Source organism: Hyperolius riggenbachi, chromosome 6 (assembly GCF_040937935.1).
Source record: "Hyperolius riggenbachi isolate aHypRig1 chromosome 6, aHypRig1.pri, whole genome shotgun sequence".
Taxonomy (NCBI): Eukaryota; Metazoa; Chordata; class Amphibia; order Anura; family Hyperoliidae; genus Hyperolius; species Hyperolius riggenbachi.
Window position 1 is genome coordinate 113,580,739 of NC_090651.1, and position 17,774 is coordinate 113,598,512.

Below are 17,774 nucleotides of genomic sequence, written 5' to 3' on the forward strand. Positions count from 1 at the left end.
AAAACGCGAACACAATCTCTGCACAAAGCGATTTTGTGAGCGTTTTGTGTTTTTTCCTATACCTTCTATTGTAGCAAAATCGCCCGAAAATAGTCCATGCAGCGCTTTTCTGAGCGGAAAGCGGGCGGATCGCCTTAATCTGAACTAGCACATAGGATAGCATGGTGTAAGTGCTTTCAGGGCGATTTTGAAAAATCGCAGGCACTTAATAAAATGCAAAAACGCCTCCAGTGTGAACGAGCCCTTACTGTGTGGGTACATCTAAGAGGGATGTGCTGTTACTCTGCAGGGAAATGAGGGGATTCTTCCTCAACTACACATTCTTCATGCACAATCTGAACCAGGTGATTGACAATGTGTTCAATGTGCACAACATTCTCAGTGTATTCTCAACAGCTCTGCTCTGTAGAGTATAGTACTACTGTATTACTTCACCTGTATTCACCAGCAGCTGCTCCCCTTCAGTATAGATTGCCAGTCCTTCCCCCCTCTAGTATAGGTAGCCTGATGACCATTCCCCCCTCCCTCCAGTAAAGGTAACCCGTTAATCCTTCCCTCCAGTATAGGTCGCCAGATTACTCTCCCCCCCCATCACTTACTCCAGCTTAGATAGGTATTCTGATGACCCCTCTTCCCTTACCTCTAGTAAAAGAAACCAGACAACACCCTCTCCCTTCCGTATTCATAGTCTGATGACTCTCCTCCCTCCAGTATAGGTAGCCAGATGATTCTTTCATTCCCCTTAGTTTAGCCTGTTGCCTACCCGCCCTTGATCCTGCGGTGCCCTAGGCCATGGCCTATGTGGCTTAAATCCGGCCCTGGCTGAAAGCTACTTGTGTTTTTGGTTTGCTGAGGAGCTTTCAATCATTTGTAAATGCAATTCTCCCAGTCTCATCATCCTCACATTCTCTTATTATGGAGGGAGGCAGAGTGACAACGCACAGCGGAATGGTAGGGGTAAGGAGAGAGCAAAAAAGTATCGGCCTCAGGGGCATAACTAGAAATTGTAAAATCAGACAATTGCAGCACTCCTCTGTAGTACAAAGAATGTGATTAGGCTGCTAGGAGAGATAGTAAGCAAACACCCATAGTCTTACTAAAATAGGAGAAATATATAAATACAGGGACTCCTGAGCACTATGCAAAGAGAAATTCTTTGCTTTATTCGAATAAAATCAATTAAATGAATAAAATTCACAGTAAAAAATGGTCAAAGATGTCACTAGCAAACATTAGAAAACACACCCTTAGCTGTCTAGCAAAATATCTTGCGAGCAATCTCACACCTCATCCACACCACCATACACACTGCGAGATCTCGCACAGATAATTGGACAGATCACAGGGATCGCTCCTGCAATGTTCCTGTAGATAGAGCCTCCTTCTGGCTTCTAAATCAAGATAAAATATATACAAACACCAATATCCATGTGTAGATAGCTCCACTAGGGCATTGATTGATTGTTGGAGCATGGCGAATTGGACTGAAAAACACGCTAATCGAGTGGAGCCGTGAGTACCAGGAGATACACTCCTCCTATCGAATGCCGTTATTGTGTTGCTCTATATAAACTGTGCAAGATATGAAACCGATTTAGGATTTCCAAAATACAAGTGGATTTTGATGTCTTATGCTATCTACACATGGATATTGGTGTTTGTATACATTTCATCTTGATTTAGAAGCCAGAAGGAGGCTCTATCTACAGGAACATTGCAGGAGCGATCCCTGTGATCTGTCCAATTATCTGTGCGAGATCTCGCAGTGTGTATGGTGGTGTGGATGAGGTGTGAGATTGCTCGCAAGATATTTTGCTAGACAGCTAAGGGTGTGTTTTCTAATGTTTGCTAGTGACATCTTTGACCATTTTTTACTGTGAATTTTATTCATTTAATTTATTTTATTCTAATAAAGCAAATAATTTATTTTTGCATAGTTCGCAGGAGTCCATGTATTTATGCATAACTGGAAATCACTGGGTCCCCCCTGCGAAACTTTGGATGGGGCCTCCCCCCTCCTAAAACTCTCCTCCCCCCTCAAAACAGAAATTGGAAAGGCAGACCAGGCAGGTTATTAAAAAACAAAAGAAAACATTTTTCAGTATAGGTAGCCTCGTATAGTTGCCCCCAGTATAGGTAGCCAACTACAGTTGCCCCCAGTATAGGTAGCCAGCTATAATTGCCCCCAGTATAAGTAGCGAGCTATAGGTGCCCCCAGTATAGGTAGCCAGCTATAAGTGCCCCCAGTATAGGTAGCGAGCTATAGGTGCCCCCAGTATAGGTAGCCAGCTATAAGTGCCCCCAGTATAGGTAGCGAGCTATAGGTGCCCCCAGTATAGGTAGCCAGTTATAGCCCCCCCCCGTATAGGTAGCCAGCCATAGGTGCCCTCAGTATAGGTAGCCTGAAAGAGGAGCAATAGGCACACAAAGCTGCAGGGAGGGGGGCCCAGCTTCCCCCTCCCTCACTACGGGCCCTTCAGCACTCCCTCCTCCAGAATTAGAACAGTGGCTGGGTAGGAAGAACTCACTCACCTCTTCCATGTTCCATGCGCTGGTCTTCTCTGTCTCTGCTGCTCACTCTCCTTTCTAATTAGCGTAAGTAGAGAGTTAGCGACAGAGAAGACTAGCAGCAAGTGAAGATCCAGCGCATGGAACATGGAGATTTGTCTCTTCCTGCCCGGCTTTAATTCTGGAGGGGGGAGCGCTGAAAGGGACCCCCTCCCCGGGGCTATGCATGCCCACTGATTCCCCCTGTTGCGCCCCACCAGCCCGCAAAAATGGCCATGTTCAGGCCTCAGAACCACGGGCCCCTATGCTAAGCTTCTCCCCTCGGGGCCCCCCCGCAGTTGCATCCACTGCAGGGGTGATTGTTACATCCCTGGTCACCCTGCTCTGAGTTGAGATGATCCTGCAGGCCAGATCTTTTGCTGATGCATCGGGGAGGGTCAAGGGATGCTGTACACATGCTAGTTTTTTGGCAGAGGTGGCTCTAAACAATCTAAGGTGTGTGCGAGGATTAAAGTGAACCTGAAACAATGTAAAAACAAGAGTAAGATACTCACCTATGTAGAGGGAAGGCTCTGGATCCCATAGAGCCTACCTAGTCCTCTCTCCATCCCAACCATCTCTGACTACCTATACTGGGGGCACACCTCTTGTTATGTATACTGAGTAGGACCCCTCTGGCTGCCTATACTGGAGGGAAACGTCTGGCTACATAATATTGTGCGCACACTTGGCTACCTATTAGTATTGTTCCACCACTTTCCCTCGTTGAAGTAATTCAACTTGTAGGTTGACTACCTCTTCAGAACTCCTTGTGCAGGCTTTGGAAGTACTTGTGAGCCTGAGCACTTTGAAAGACTAGCGGATCCATACTGTGTATGTGTGAGTCCAGGCTGCGCATGTGCGATACAGATGCATCCACCTTTGGAAGCACTCGGGGACATGATTGCTACCGAAGCCTGCCAAGGAGCCCCGAAGGCACATAAAATTCAATGGGGGGCAGCACTGGAACGAGCGCATGGAGCGAGGTCCAGGAAGGCTCTATGGGCTCTTGGGCCTTCCCTCTGCATAGGTTAATACCTAACCTGAAAAGAGTTTCCTTGCTTCAGGTACACCTTAAGTGTGCACCAGGAGAACTGCCAGGAGGGTAAGTGGATATCTACTGCTGGATATACTCGCGTATAAGCCTAATTTCTCAGTATAAAAAATGTGCTGAAAAGTTACCCCCTCAGTTTATATGCCAGTCAGTGGAGCAAAACAGATGGTGGAGCAGGCTTTGTTAATGGCAGAGGAGCGTAAGGATTGTGCCCCAGTGATCCTGCTCTTGCCAGCTGGCTCCCTGCTGTGTCTGTGCCCTCCACCCCCTGCAAGATGGTGTGCAGAATGCTCTGCTCAGGACTACCTGTGTCCCCTGGCTTGTGGAGCGGAGCATGCAAGCAATGTGTCAGTGGTGCAATGATTGGGGATTCTCCCTGTTTGGCAATCACTGTGTCTCACATCTATGATGACATCTAGTGGTTTCTTGAGACACAGCTGTATGATCCTGAGGCACATCTGGCTATAGGGAGGGGGGCTGACTTGTACTGGGGGAACATCTGCCTACTGTGGAGGGAGCTATATTGGGGAGGGGGCTTATACGCGATTCAATCACTTTTTCCTGGTTTCTGAGGGAAAAGTGGGTACCTCGGCTTATACGCGGGTCGGCTTATATGCAAGTATGTACAGTATATTGTGGGTTTTTTTTTCATTTAAACGAGCACTCAAGCAAAAAAAGTAAGTAGTTGAAATCTGACAGAGCCAACAGGTTTTGGACTAATCCATCACCTCATGGGGGGTTCTCAGGGTTGTCTTTGTTTTCAAAAGCATTTCCTGAACAGCAGTTTATCTGCCCAAATAGTAAGATCCTAGCCAGTCTCCCTACTCACTTGCACACTATTTTGGCAGTTAGACTCAGCAACTGCTGTTCAAGAAATGTATTTGGAAAACAAAGAAAAACCCAATGGTACTGTCAGATTTGAACAGCTTTTTTCGCTGGAGTAGTCCTTTAAAATTTGATAGAATCAACAGATTTTGGACTAGTACATATCCTCATGATGGATTCTCAGGGTTTTCTTCGTATTGAACAGCAGTTGCTAAGTCTAACTGACAAAATAGTGTGACAGTTAGTAGGGAGGCTAGCGGGTATCTTAGCATTTTGGCAGTTAAACTGCCATTCAGGAAATGTTCTGTCAGATTTGAACTTACTTTTAACCTAAACTCTTTTTTTTTTTTGAGTCTAAGGTTTCTCAGATAATATGGACTTTGATATTCTATAAGGATCAAGTAAGCTGCTTTTTTTTGTCTGCTGAAGAAAAATGTTTTATTTTTACCCAGGCCCAAATAAAGGGGACATTTCATGCGTGCTAAGGCACCCAAAGTTTACACTTAAATACAGGTGTCAAGTGCAAGATAAATATGCTGAAAAGGGGACATGTAAACTAAACAGTATAAAAGAAAAAAGATGAAACTAAGAAGTATAAAAGTTTTTTTTATTCATACTCTGGGCACTAACATTTTTATACAGCAAAACAAATTACAGATTTTTTTTTTACAGGGTTTGAAAATCAAAGCTTCTAAATATAGGTTTCCTGCTACAAATATACAAAACATTATCAGCAGACTGCTCTGTATCAGCTAACTTTACAATACAATCAGGGTTATTTACAACTGAAGTGAAAATAGAGCAGATGGCAGTAGGAACCAATCAAATTTCTCCTTTCACAGGAAATAAGGAATCTGTTGCCATGGGCAACACTGGTTTTATTTGCTTCGTTTTTAATAACTGAGAACATTGCTGTTTTTGTCACTGATATATAAAATTTGAAAATGAATATATACATATGTATATAGAACTACTGTAACAAAAGCGAAATTCTTGTAACTTCACAGTATAAGCCTGTAAGTGAATCTGTTGATGCACACTGTTAGATTGCATACACACACCAATCACTGACCAATTTTACCACCTCCAGGTAGCATGAGGCCCAACAGACTTTGAATACTGGGAACAGGTTGTATAGGTAAGCTCTCATGGGAGTGTTAAAATTGCTCGATCAAAATTGTATCTGTTGACTAAAGCTACATTCACACTTTAGATTTTCCTTTGGCCAAAACAATCATTTATGATAATTTCAGCCAAAAATGTAAAGTGTGTATATAGGTGGCCCTCAGCATCACTGACCTCCCCTCTGGTGTTCTACCAGGACATATCGCTGTCCCATGATGCCATTAGTTCCTTGTGGAAATTTCATACAACGTAGTGCAGTTAGCTCATGTATTCCACCTAAACTCTTCGAAGCACAGTGTCATATCGCCCCACCCCTTGCTGATGAAAGGTTTTGTTTGCTGCCTGCTAATGTGTGCAATAAAATAATTACATCAGTCCTTATCTGCCTGAAATTTCTGCAGTCAGACAGGCCCTACCATCCGCAGAAGTAGGGTAATAAAAGCTTCTGTGAAGTTTTTAAATGTAAAAAGAAGAGATAAAATGGAAGTTTCTTTTTTAATTAATGAGCCACATTGGTATCATGCATTTTTAATGTGCTAATGAGATGGCCTGGGTACTAAAAATGGTGCTCGATTCACTTTAAAGATTCTGCAGGGAACGAGGCACCGAGGAGAGCAGTTTGTCTCAGCAGATCACCAAAGGGGAGGTCAGCGACATTATGGGACACCTGTACATTCTTTACATTTCCAGCTGAGGCCGAAGAAAACTTAAAGTGTGTCCATAACTTAAAGGGTACCAGAGACAAAGCACCCTCATGTATTTTACCATATATATCAGTGGGGACATTAGAGAAAACACCTACACTGCTTTCTGTTTCATTCTGCACTGCACAGCTTGTTTCTTATCAGCCCTGATAAAATCCCAAACTGAGCATTCAGTCTATCTGAACATGAGGGTGCTTCGTCTCTGGTTCTCTTTAAGGAAGCAAATTTACCCACAGGGAATAAGAGGGTAACCCTTATTACCAACAACCAGTTCTTTTATAACCATTGGTCATTCTTTGTGAGTGTGACCACCACCATTGAGACATCCACATACCGGAGTGGGTATTGTTTAACAACCCAGAGTTGTGAGTAATCACTCAACTATATCAATGCATCTTCCTTCTTATAAGAACTTACTACACTATACTGGCCTCCCAGTGTTCCTGTGTTTTGTTTTTTTGAAGGTTCCCACTCAGCAACCCACAACTTTCTGAATACTCTTCCAATAAATAAAGGTAAAGCTCATGGTCACATAGCTTCTCCTGCACCACATGGGTTGCCAGGCAATTTAATGAACCCTCACAGTCCATACTAGTCCAGGAATCCTCCTCCTCTAGAAAGCATCTTTTCACATGACATGCTATGGGGTAGAGGAAGAAATGGTGATGAAGTGTTGCAGTCATGTGATTAAGAAAGTTACAAAACACCTGATGTGCAGAGAGCAGGCAGTGTATTCAGTATTGACATTCAACTTTAAAGAATTTCCAAAGTGTAGATAACTTTTTCCTTTGTTTTTAGAGCATTTGAAATAATATTTGACAGTGTTCATCCTTTTACTGGCTTATAATGCATATAGTTCCTAGTATCCCAATGGTAAAGCTATACAAAACAATACACATTACAATATATTTACAAATGAAATTTACAAATATAGAGAAGGTTAACTAATGGCTTTCTGAAGGTACCTTACTGTTTTAGTAAAAGCAGTGCTGCTAGCAAAGTTTCAATTTTATTTGCACGTGACAACTTTTTCACAGCTCTCTGGTGATTTGGGGCATTGGAGAAGTCACCTGCAGCGCCTCCTGGTGATGAAATGTGGTAAGGCAGTCTTGTATACAGCCTTGTACACACCTCTAATGCCTAATACACATGGTATGATTTTCCGTGCGATAGATGGATCCGATTGATAAAATCCGTCATGTCCAATAATGCTCCCGATCCTTTATGCGCTCGCTTTCTCATAGCAGTGAATGGAACAAGATACGAAAAACGAATGAAGATAAGAGAATCGAGTGCAGAATTGTGCGGAAAAAACGATCGGGTTGGAAAATCGCATGGAAAATCATACTGTGTGTGCCCAGCATAAAGCTTGCCTGAAACAATCATTTGTGATTATTTCAGGTGACCAATGCATGTGCAGTAAACTGCTTGGGTCTCTGACAAGCAGCCTCTTCTTCCCTATGGAAAGGAAAGGGGGTACCACAAGAAGGAGAAAGTCCCAGCAATGATGACAATGACGATGACAATAGTGTTGCCATGGTTTTCCTGTATGTCTGATCCCTAAAGAGCACCTGTCAGGGACACCCTACACATTCTGGAAAAATGCATTTCAGGCAACCTAAGTTAAAGAAGTGTATGAGTCCTTAAAGAGGAACTGTAGTGAAAATAATAATAAATAAAATTGCCTATTTTTTTTACAATATTCATAAATTATTAAGTCAGTGTTTTCCCATTTGTAAACTTTTTTTCCTCACCCTGATTTACAATATACAATGTATCAGGGGTGGCTACATCTTTAGCCCTGTCAGGTTCCAAAACCAGTACAAAATATACCTGGTCTCCCAGAATGCTTGGGGGGAGGATTGAATTCCGCATAGTTAATCAGCCTAGGCTAATCATCACTGGGAGGGCGGGCCACATAGCAATATGCAGCAATATATTGATATAGGCAGCATTTCTGATGCTGAAACCAAGAAAATTACCATAAAAGTGGATACCCTGAATAATCTACTGCACTCTGCTATATGTCACTACAGTGCCTCTTTAAGCTGAAATGTTGTACTTAGTCAGAAGAAAATATAAATTGTGTTGATGTTTCCTCTGATGCTGTTTGCTTCTACCTCAGAATTCAGCGGGTAAGATCTCGGTCATATGACCAGTATTGTTACTGCGGAAGTTCCTTTGTAGATCCTGCGATAGAGTACTCTCGCCTCTCCCCATAGAAAAGAACATACTGCTTGGCTGTGTGGGTTATCAGTCTTCCCACCAAGGGTTGTGGAAGGTGGCTAACCAGCAATGTTTCTTGGTCGGTTACTAAGAATTGGATTCCATTGTTGTGAGAAAACCTTGCGGGCCAGTTCACACTGCATGACAGGCAATGAACAAGTACAACGGATCCATGCTTTTACACGGACCCTTCCACACCAGATTGTAGCATTTTGCTCACTGTGATACAATGTAGCAGAACACTTTTTTCCATATAGCGGATATGTTGTAATTCATTTAATAAATGGCACACATCAACATGGACCGCAATGGAATGGATTGCCAGAGATACTTTAACTTGTATTGCTGCACGTCAGCACAACACATGTACGTGAACTGGCCCTCACAGGTTGTACTTTGTGTTTTGCTTTGGGAAAGAATTCTACTACAAAGCATTTCATTGTTGTACAGTAATACACATCTAAGTTACTAATTTTTGGAAAACCCTTCACTGCTTCATTTTCCATTGAAGTGGTTAGGGTTTAGTTATGTTGCATAGAAAGTGATCAGGATACACAGTGTGTAGGAGCACCCATTGCTTCTTATGACTGGCTCTTCCCAAGGTCAAAGCTTTTCTTACTCCTCCATCTCAACAGTTTGATGAAATTGAGGCTTGCATTGAAAATTTTGTCATGCTGAAATACCATCTTGTAGAAGGTGTCAATGGGTAAGTCTCCATTGGGGTCAGCATATTTTAGTGTTGTCATTGGAGTGTAGAGGTTGTTAGTCTGGTGCCGGAATGGTGGATTATCTGACAGAATGATTTTCATGGTATGCTAGAAAATAAACAAAAAAGAGAATATATTATGCCTCGTGTATAAGCACTCAGCTGACACATTAAAGGAAATGTAAAGTGAAAAGTTGTCCCCTAGTTTAACTTACACAGGGCTCCTTTTAGCCCCATGTAGTCATTCTGGTCCCTTGCTGCCACTCTGCTCTCATCAGCTGTAGCCATCTGAAAGCTGCCTCCTTCGATCATACTCCACAAGTTGAAAAAATTGCAACCGCCCTTGCACCAACCACTCCCGGCCATGGGAGCGGGATCAAAGAGGCACATGCCCAGGGCTACACATGCAAAGTGGCCGGCGACAGCCTTCTGAGAGCAACAGCTGCTGCAGAGATAAGAGCAAATGAAAGCGAGGAACCAGAATGACTACAGTGGCTAGATGAAGCCCTAGGTAAGTTAAACTGGAGGAAAATTTTCACTTAACATATTTAAAGAGGATTTAGCAAAAAGGGGAATAATGCATCAATATATTTGCTAAGTGAGAAGTTTAAAAAAAGAGAGAGACCAAGAAATGATTGCTATTCGCCCTGCAATTCATGCATGTTGTTTGATCCACAATGAGCCTGCACGTCATCATCTTTACTGCTGACAGACAAGAAAAAAACTAGACAGCATCAACTGCCATGATTTATAACTCCACCCACTAACATTTCAATATAGGCTAAATGGTTGTTTTTTTTATAGCTATACATTTGCACACAGGGAGATACTGGTTGCTTGGCAGTTGGAAACAGCTGTTCTTTCTCACATTGCAACAAGGTTCACAGACAGGAAACTGTCAGGACCTTGGTCATGACATCACACTGTGGGATGGGTTTCACCACATTATCAGCCATACAGGCCCCCTGATGATTTATTCAAGAAAAGGTAAAGAATTATCATGGGAAAGAGGGTATCAGGTACTGATTGGAATGAAGTTATATCCTTGGTTACAATTCCTCTTTAAGTAGGAGAAACTTCTACAGGTTTGTGGATCAGTTAACTGAGACTGAGGTCTGAATTTATATCCACCAAGCAAGGAGTTATGTGAACTGGTAGAGAGGTCCTTTCTAGCCCATGCCAGTTTGCTTACTTAGATAAAGAGGTATGCCACTGTATAATTTTGATAGATATTTTCCCCCCTGGTCAGTAAATGATGCAGTAATGTTGGGGCTCAAGAAATCTCTAATGAGTTTCTGTGCTACAACTACTATTCCTTGTGTTCTCTCTTTCTTGATCTCCATGCATTCATCAGTTTGTGTGAAAGTGAATGAATCACAAACCCAAAGGAGTGGGTATTTGGGAATGTTTTTTTATGTATGTTAAAAATAGTTTTTTTTTTTAATATACCCATAAAACCCATAAATATCCTGAACAAAAATTCTTACTCCATATCAGAGACTGAGAACTTCTAGGAGTGCCCAAAGCAAGGCCATTGTAAAAGCAAACTTTGCTCAGTGCTGCAACAGATTGGCACGAAGCCCCTACGCTATTAGACCAATTCATTTATGGATTTGGAAAACCCAGGACAATAGGGTTTAAATAGACAAGACACAGAACAGTTATATCGCGCTTTTCTCCTGGCGGACTCAAAGCGCTAGAGCTGAAGCCACTAAGGGCACGCGCGGGAGGCAGTAGCAGTGTTATGGAGTCTTGCCCAAGGTCTCCTTACTGAGTAGGTGCTGGCTTACTGAACAGGAAGAGCCAAGATTCCAATCCTGATCTCCTGTGTCAGTGCTGCCTCTGTGTCTTGATTGAGAAAGTACGGTTGGATCAGGCAATGATTATGTTTCTGCATCGGTACCCCTCCCCCCCAATATTTGCAGCCATGTCAGGTTTCTTATTGTTTTCCATCAGTCTCTTCTCTGGTGACCAACAAGAATTTCATTAGTGGAAAGGTGGATATGGGAACAGGGAAACACACAGCATTAACAACTTGATAGAGGGCCTATACCAGTGATGGCTAACCTTGGCACTCCAGCTGTGGTGGAACTACAAGTCCCATGAGGCAATGCAATAATCTGACAGCTCTATGCATAACTTGGGGAGGCAGAGGCATGATGGGCTTTGTAGTTTTGTCACAGCTGGAGTGCCAAGGTTAGCCGTCACTGGCCTATACCATCCAAAATTAACAAAATGTTTGTTTGTCTGTAGTTGAGTTATAAACCTAATACAACAATATTCTGTAAACACAGATACACATAGCACTCTGGAGGCAATTGAAAGACCATTTTTTTGTTTTTTTTTACCTCTGCCACTTCCTCAGCTGTCTGGCCGAGACTCTGGAAGATAGACTTATAGTTTTTAAGATAGACGTTGGTGAACATGTCAGCAGTTTCTGGATCTGCGGCAGAAAGGTCCATCTTCATCCCATCGTCAAATACCTTCCTTTCAAACTCTGTGATCACCGGGCCAGGTTCAATCAGGCTGAGGCTGCAATATACGACACGCACAATCATGAATATTCAGCATATTCTATAATATGTCTGGTTGGCCATATACCATACAATTTTTATATATTTTTTTCTGCAATTCGATAATTAGGACCAATTTTTCTGATTAAATGTACATTTTAAAACATCTGACCAGTGTATCGCACATGGTAATTTTTTCCTCAATTATTACATAAATAATTGAAAACTCCAACAATTGCTTTGGTCTATAAATAAAAAAACTGACAATCTAACACCATTCAATTTTCTGAATTTTTTTTTTTTAGAATGTTCCACCATTCCAAATCGACTTACATAAAAAAATAGGAGATTCGATTACATTTACTACTCAAAGAAAGTATTCAAAATCTGATGTCCCTCATACTACATGAAGATGGTAAAATTGACCAGTGACTGGCTAATCAAAATTTGATGTGTGTACGCACCCTACGGGATTTTACGGCTATTTTAATGCAAGTGAATGGGAGCAATTTTTTAAAAGCGCTCAGAAAGGGCTCAGCATTTGAAAATGCTCAGAAAAGCATTATAGTGTTTCTGAGTAGAGATGGCCCGAACCTCCGATTTTCGGTTCGCGAACTTCCACAAAAAGTTAGGTTTACGCAAACTTCCGTGAACCGCAATAAACTTCAATGAGGAGGCGAACTTGGAAAACTAGAAAAATTTATGCTGGCCACAACAGTGATGGAAAAGATGTTTCAAGGGGTCTAACACCTGGAGGGGGGCATGGCGTAGTGGGATAGACGCCAAAAGTCCTGGGGAAAAATCTGGATTTGACGCAAAGCAGCGTTTTAAGGGCCGAAGTCACATTGAATGCTAAATTGCAGGCCTAAAGTGCTTTAAAACATCTTGCACGTGTATACATCAATCAGGGAGTGTAATTAGAGTACTGCTTCACACTGACACACCAAACTCACTGTGTAACGCACCACAAACAGCTGTTTGTGTAGTGACGGCCGTGCTGGACTGCTGGACTGGTGCGCACCATGGCCAGAGTGCAGGCCGTGGCGGTTTTCGAACCCAAATGGTTGCCGGGCTGAGGTAGCTGATTGACAGAACAGTGACTGTCCAGCTAATCAAATTTGGTCTGTCCACAATGAAGCAACGACCTTATTATCTTGGGTGTGCCCCCCCCCCCCCCCCCCCGAGACACTCATATAGCCGGCGGTCATTGTTTCATTGTGATACGCAAGCCCCTTCACCGCGGCAAGGTAATGATCACAAAGGAGAATTGGCACATGTACATGCCTTTTGTTTTGTTGTTGCAGCCGCAGTGCAGCCAGAAAAATTAGGCAGGCATGTACATGCACCAGAAAAATTATTATAGCGGCCACTGATAGCAGCGGCCTTAAAAATTTAGGAATACGCCTGGAGTCCTGGACCCTGTTGGTGGTGGCGGAGAAGACAGTCAAGCGGCCTGCAGGCAGAGATGCTGTGTGGGGACTGGGGACCGACTTAGTTTTGGGGCAGGCAGTCACACGGCGTGCAGGCAGAGATGCTGTGTGTGGGGACTGACTTAGTCTTCGGACAGGCCTGACTGTGCTTTGCAGACCAGGCATCCATGGTCCGATGGACCCTTGACCCAACGATGTGTGCCAGAGATGACACCACTTGCCTTTCAACATCACGGTACAGTTTGGGTATCGCCTTTTTTGAGAAATGATTGCATATCTTCCACTGCAGTGTGTGGATTTGCTTTTATGTGCTGCTTTCCCTCAGGTGGTTATCCCATTGCAGTTTGTGCTTTGTAATCATGTGCCTTCGTAAGGTAGTTGTCCCTACACGGGTCTTGGTCTTTCCATGGCTCAATTTTCGGTGGCAGAGAGTACAGATGGCATTGCTCTCATCTGAGGCAGACACACACAAAAATTTCCACACCGCTGAGCCCTGGGGTGATGGCACTTTGGTGGTGGCGGCCGACTGAGTGTTAAGTGGGGTGCCAGAATCAGAGCAGGAGGAGGAAGATATCTCACGCTTCCATGCGGAAGCTGAGAAAGATGAGGTGTTCTGTGTTAAATAGTCAACTATGTACTGACAATATTGGGGGTTGATGGCACGTGCCTTCTTCTGAACACTGTACTTTGGTCGAGTGCCGCAGGAAATCACGACAGCGCAACCTCGAACAGACCTGCCAGGTGGCCTGCCTTTGCCTTTTGTTTTGTCCATATTGGGGGGGATGAAGTGAAAGGTATGCACTGACTTGACTAATACAATATGCAGTCAGTCACACAGGTGCAGTTAACAGGTATGCACGGAATGGTATATCACAATGTGTGCGCTCACATAGGTAGGTGGGTGCACTGAAGTGAACAACAGGTAGTAGGTATATGCAGTGATGGGTATTACATGTGCACCTGTCACACACAGACAGGTACCGGACAGGCACAGTGACACTGTGTGCGCTCACGTAGGTAGGTGGGTGCACTGAAGTGAACAACAGGTAGTAGGTATATGCAGTGATGGGTATTACATGTGCACCTGTCACACACAGACAGGCACAGTGACACTGATTGACAGGGCTGTATATAATGCAAGTGGGCCACACAAAAAAAGAAAAAATAGATCACAAGAACAAGATTAGCTCTCAAAAGAGCTGTTGAGGGGTGCTTTTTTAGCAATAACAGCCAGGAGCAAGCTAACAAGCCTACAAGAGCCTAACTAAGCTTTCCCTATGAGAGTCTGCAGCAGCTATCCCTTCACTAATTACTGCATGCACACAAGTGAGTCCACTGCCTGACGCTGCCTGCCTTTTATAAGGGGGGGTGGGGCTCCAGGAGGGAGTGTAGCCTAATTGGCTACAATGTGCCTGCTGACTGTGATGTAGAGGGTCAAAGTTGACCCTCATGATGCACTATTGGGGAGAACCTAACTTCTGGAAAAGTTCCCGGTTCGCCGCGACCGCGAACCGCGGAAGTTTGCCAGGAACCATTCGCCCGTGAACCGTTCGGGCCATCTCTATTTCTGAGCCCAGTGATAGTATATCCATGAATCATACGTGGGGGACTTTAAACTAAATAAATGATAAAGATAATTTTGTCATCTTAAAATACAAAACATTAGCAAATATTCATCTTCACATGAGTAAAAAGTTACTTGCATAATGCATCAATTCAATTCAATGAATAGTCCTACCACGAATCCTAGTGGATCTGGTTCTCCCAAGAATTATCTGGGTACACTATAACACAGGCTTTCTCAACCAGGGTTCCCTGAGTACTCTGCAGGGGTTCCTTGGCAAGTATAATAGCGCACATTATAATAGGGGGTGCTGTAAAAAGAAGCTCTAAATTGGGGGTCAGAATAATAATAATGAGCACAATAAAAAGCTCTAGGATAAGAAGACAGGTTGAGTGGCAGTTTAATAGCAGGGAATTTAAATAAACAGCCTGACCTACTTTTAAAGACCATGCCACCTACAAAATAAATGCAGGGGTTCCTCGAGATCAAAACATTGTTTGCATGGGTTCCTTGAGATCCAAAAGTTGCTTGCAGGGTTCCTCCGGGGTAAAAAGGCTGAGAAAGGCTGCTATAACACCTCCAGGTAGAGCCATATTATATCCATACCTGTTTTACTTGGTTACTTACTGTAATATACTCCACTTTCAACTAAGCAATTTGTGAGTCACATAGTTATATCACATTTACAGTTTACCAATCTACCCCAGTACCTTCAATGGCCACCCTTTCAGCCCTCACCCCCACTGTATCTTGGTATTGCTATATTGTACTGTAACTGTACAACTGTGCCTGAAACAGCTGTCTGCAAGTTGGTTTGTATAACTAAATATTTGGAAATACCTTGTGTTTTAAGAAGGGAAATTTGTATTTAGCATAGCTTTTTCTTAAGAGAATTTTGGTTTCTTCTGGCTATAAAAAGTGGTTTATCTAGTGGTTCTTCAAGACTTAATTGGGTACTTTGGAATAACGAAAGGAGTCATACTTACTGCAGTTTGAATTTCAATGCCTGAATTGCAAGACTTTCACAGAAACCTTCAACAGCAAACTTGGAGGCAGCATACACATCATTAAACAAAATGCCTGCAAGAACAAGACACATTTCTAACATGAGCATACACTTAGATGGTTAATTTGTAAAATTTCACAGACAGTCTAACTTTCTTTGGGTCCTGGGTATCAGGGGAGGACTGGCCCAGGGGGACGGGGGCAATTGCCCCCCGGGCTGCCCGAATCTTAAGTAATTAGGGCCGGCCGCTGCTATACACAGCGGCCGCAGACATACCACAGGTGACAGGTTCGCAGTGGGGATCGCAACCTCGCGCGATATTTCCCGGCAAGTTGAAGTATCCAATCAAAGAAGGGGCTGAGGCGGCTGGCCGTGGTGTGCCCTTGTGCGTGGCTGCGCCTGCGGTGGATGTGAGCGGCACAAGGACACAAATAGCTTATGTCCTCTACGGCAAGGTGGGTTGACCCTGCTTGACTCCGCCCCCCGCCTGGAGCCATTGCCGCCCGCAACGTGCTGCTGTGCCTGCGGTGTCATCGGAGTGAGCTGTCTCACTTTTCAGCTTTCTGTGCTGGGGGGGCTGGGGGCCTGGAGCTGCAGCTACGAGTGGCTGGCTGGAGGAGTCAGACACAGTCCTCCCCTGTGCTGCTGTGCCTGAGGTGTCGTTGGAGTGAGCTGTCTCACTCTTCAGCTTTCTGTGCTGGGGGGGCTGGGGGCCTGGAGCTGCGGCTACGAGTGGCTGGCTGGCTGTCCTGGCTGGAGGAGTAGGACACTCGGGGGGGCTGGGAGTCGGAGATGCCACCTATAGCTGCTTGCTGCTGTGGAAGAGGAGGAGGTGTAGGACTGAGGAGACAGGAGGATAGAGGAGGTCGGGTCCAGGTTGCCAGAGGAGAAGGTGGTTTTTATAAATTTTGTTTCTGTACTTCTTCTCCCTTCTTGTCACTGAGTTACTCACACTTTGCTGCCTGCCTGTTACTGCTGTCAAATTCAATTCTCTGCCCAGGCCAGTGCCCTCTGAGTTTTTTTTTGTGTGATAATCATCCCCATTCTGACCCTGGCCTGAGGGGGAACGTTTTTTCCTCTTGTGGTGTGATTGGCGGCAGGGGAGGGGGGAGGCAGGCAGTTAGGCACTGTCAAACAGGTAGTTGGAGGGGGGGGGGGGGAGTAGGTGTCAGACAAGTAGTTTGTATGGTGGGTGGGTAGGAGTGGGGTTAGGCATCACCAGGTAGGTAGGTTTGCGTGTGTGTGTGTGGGGGGGGGGGGGGGTGTTTAAAGGAGTTATCAGGCATTTTTAATGAAATAAGTGCTACTTACCCAGGGCTTCCTCCAGCCCCACGCTCCCAGCATGTCCCTCGCCGCAGCTCTGCAGTCAGCCATTCGCTGCCGCTGCCTCCCAGTCCCCGGCGATGACACCAGTCCGACCTGGATGTCGGCCTGTACTGCGCCTGTGCGAGCAGCACTGTCAATCACCGCCACGTGGACCAGAGTGTACTGCGCAGGTGCAGTAGTTCTGCGTCTGCACAGTACTCTCTGGTCCATGTGGCTGTGATTGACAGCGCCGCTCGCACAGGCGCAGTTGGCCTGACGTCATCGCCGGGGGCTGGGAGGCAGCGGCAGCGAACAGCTGACTGCAGAGCTGCAGCAAGGGACATGCTGGGAGCTTGGGGCTGGACGAGCCCTGGGTAAGTAGCACTTATTTTCATAAAAAAAAAAAAAAGCCTGATAACTCCTTTAAGGTTAAGCTTTAGACACAGACAGGTAGATTGTGCGGAGAAATGGGGTTAGGCACCAGGTGTGTGTGGGTGCGTGTGTGTGTGTGTGTGTGTGTGTGTGTGTGTGTGTGTGTGTCTGCGGCTGTTAGTCATCACAATTTGAAGATTTGCACACAAGAAAGATATGGCTTTGGGCTGGGGATGCCGTGAAACGGGCTTCTAGTTTGTGTGGTCCCCCCAGGCCAAAAGGTCCCAGTCCTCCCCTGCTGGGTATGGTCACTGAACACCATCTCCATGGCCTTTTTTAGATAATAGAATTGTTACTTTATTTAGTTTTGTCCAAGCCAATAAAAAGGCATCACATC

The 17,774-nt window shown here is 44.5% G+C and overlaps 1 protein-coding gene across 1 annotated transcript in view; it reads right to left on the reverse strand.

Moving 5' to 3' along the window:
* Positions 1-5,016: 5,016 nt before the first annotated feature.
* Positions 5,017-17,774, reverse strand: part of LOC137521052 (retinol dehydrogenase 8-like) — a 31,934-nt gene continuing 19,176 nt past the window's right edge. The window contains exons 4-6 of the mRNA XM_068239784.1: positions 15,681-15,774; positions 11,536-11,719; positions 5,017-9,296 (exon numbers count right to left, since the gene is read on the reverse strand). Of these exons, the coding sequence (XP_068095885.1) occupies positions 9,063-9,296; positions 11,536-11,719; positions 15,681-15,774 (512 nt within the window). The 3' untranslated portion in view covers positions 5,017-9,062. The remainder of the gene's footprint in view (positions 9,297-11,535; positions 11,720-15,680; positions 15,775-17,774) is intronic.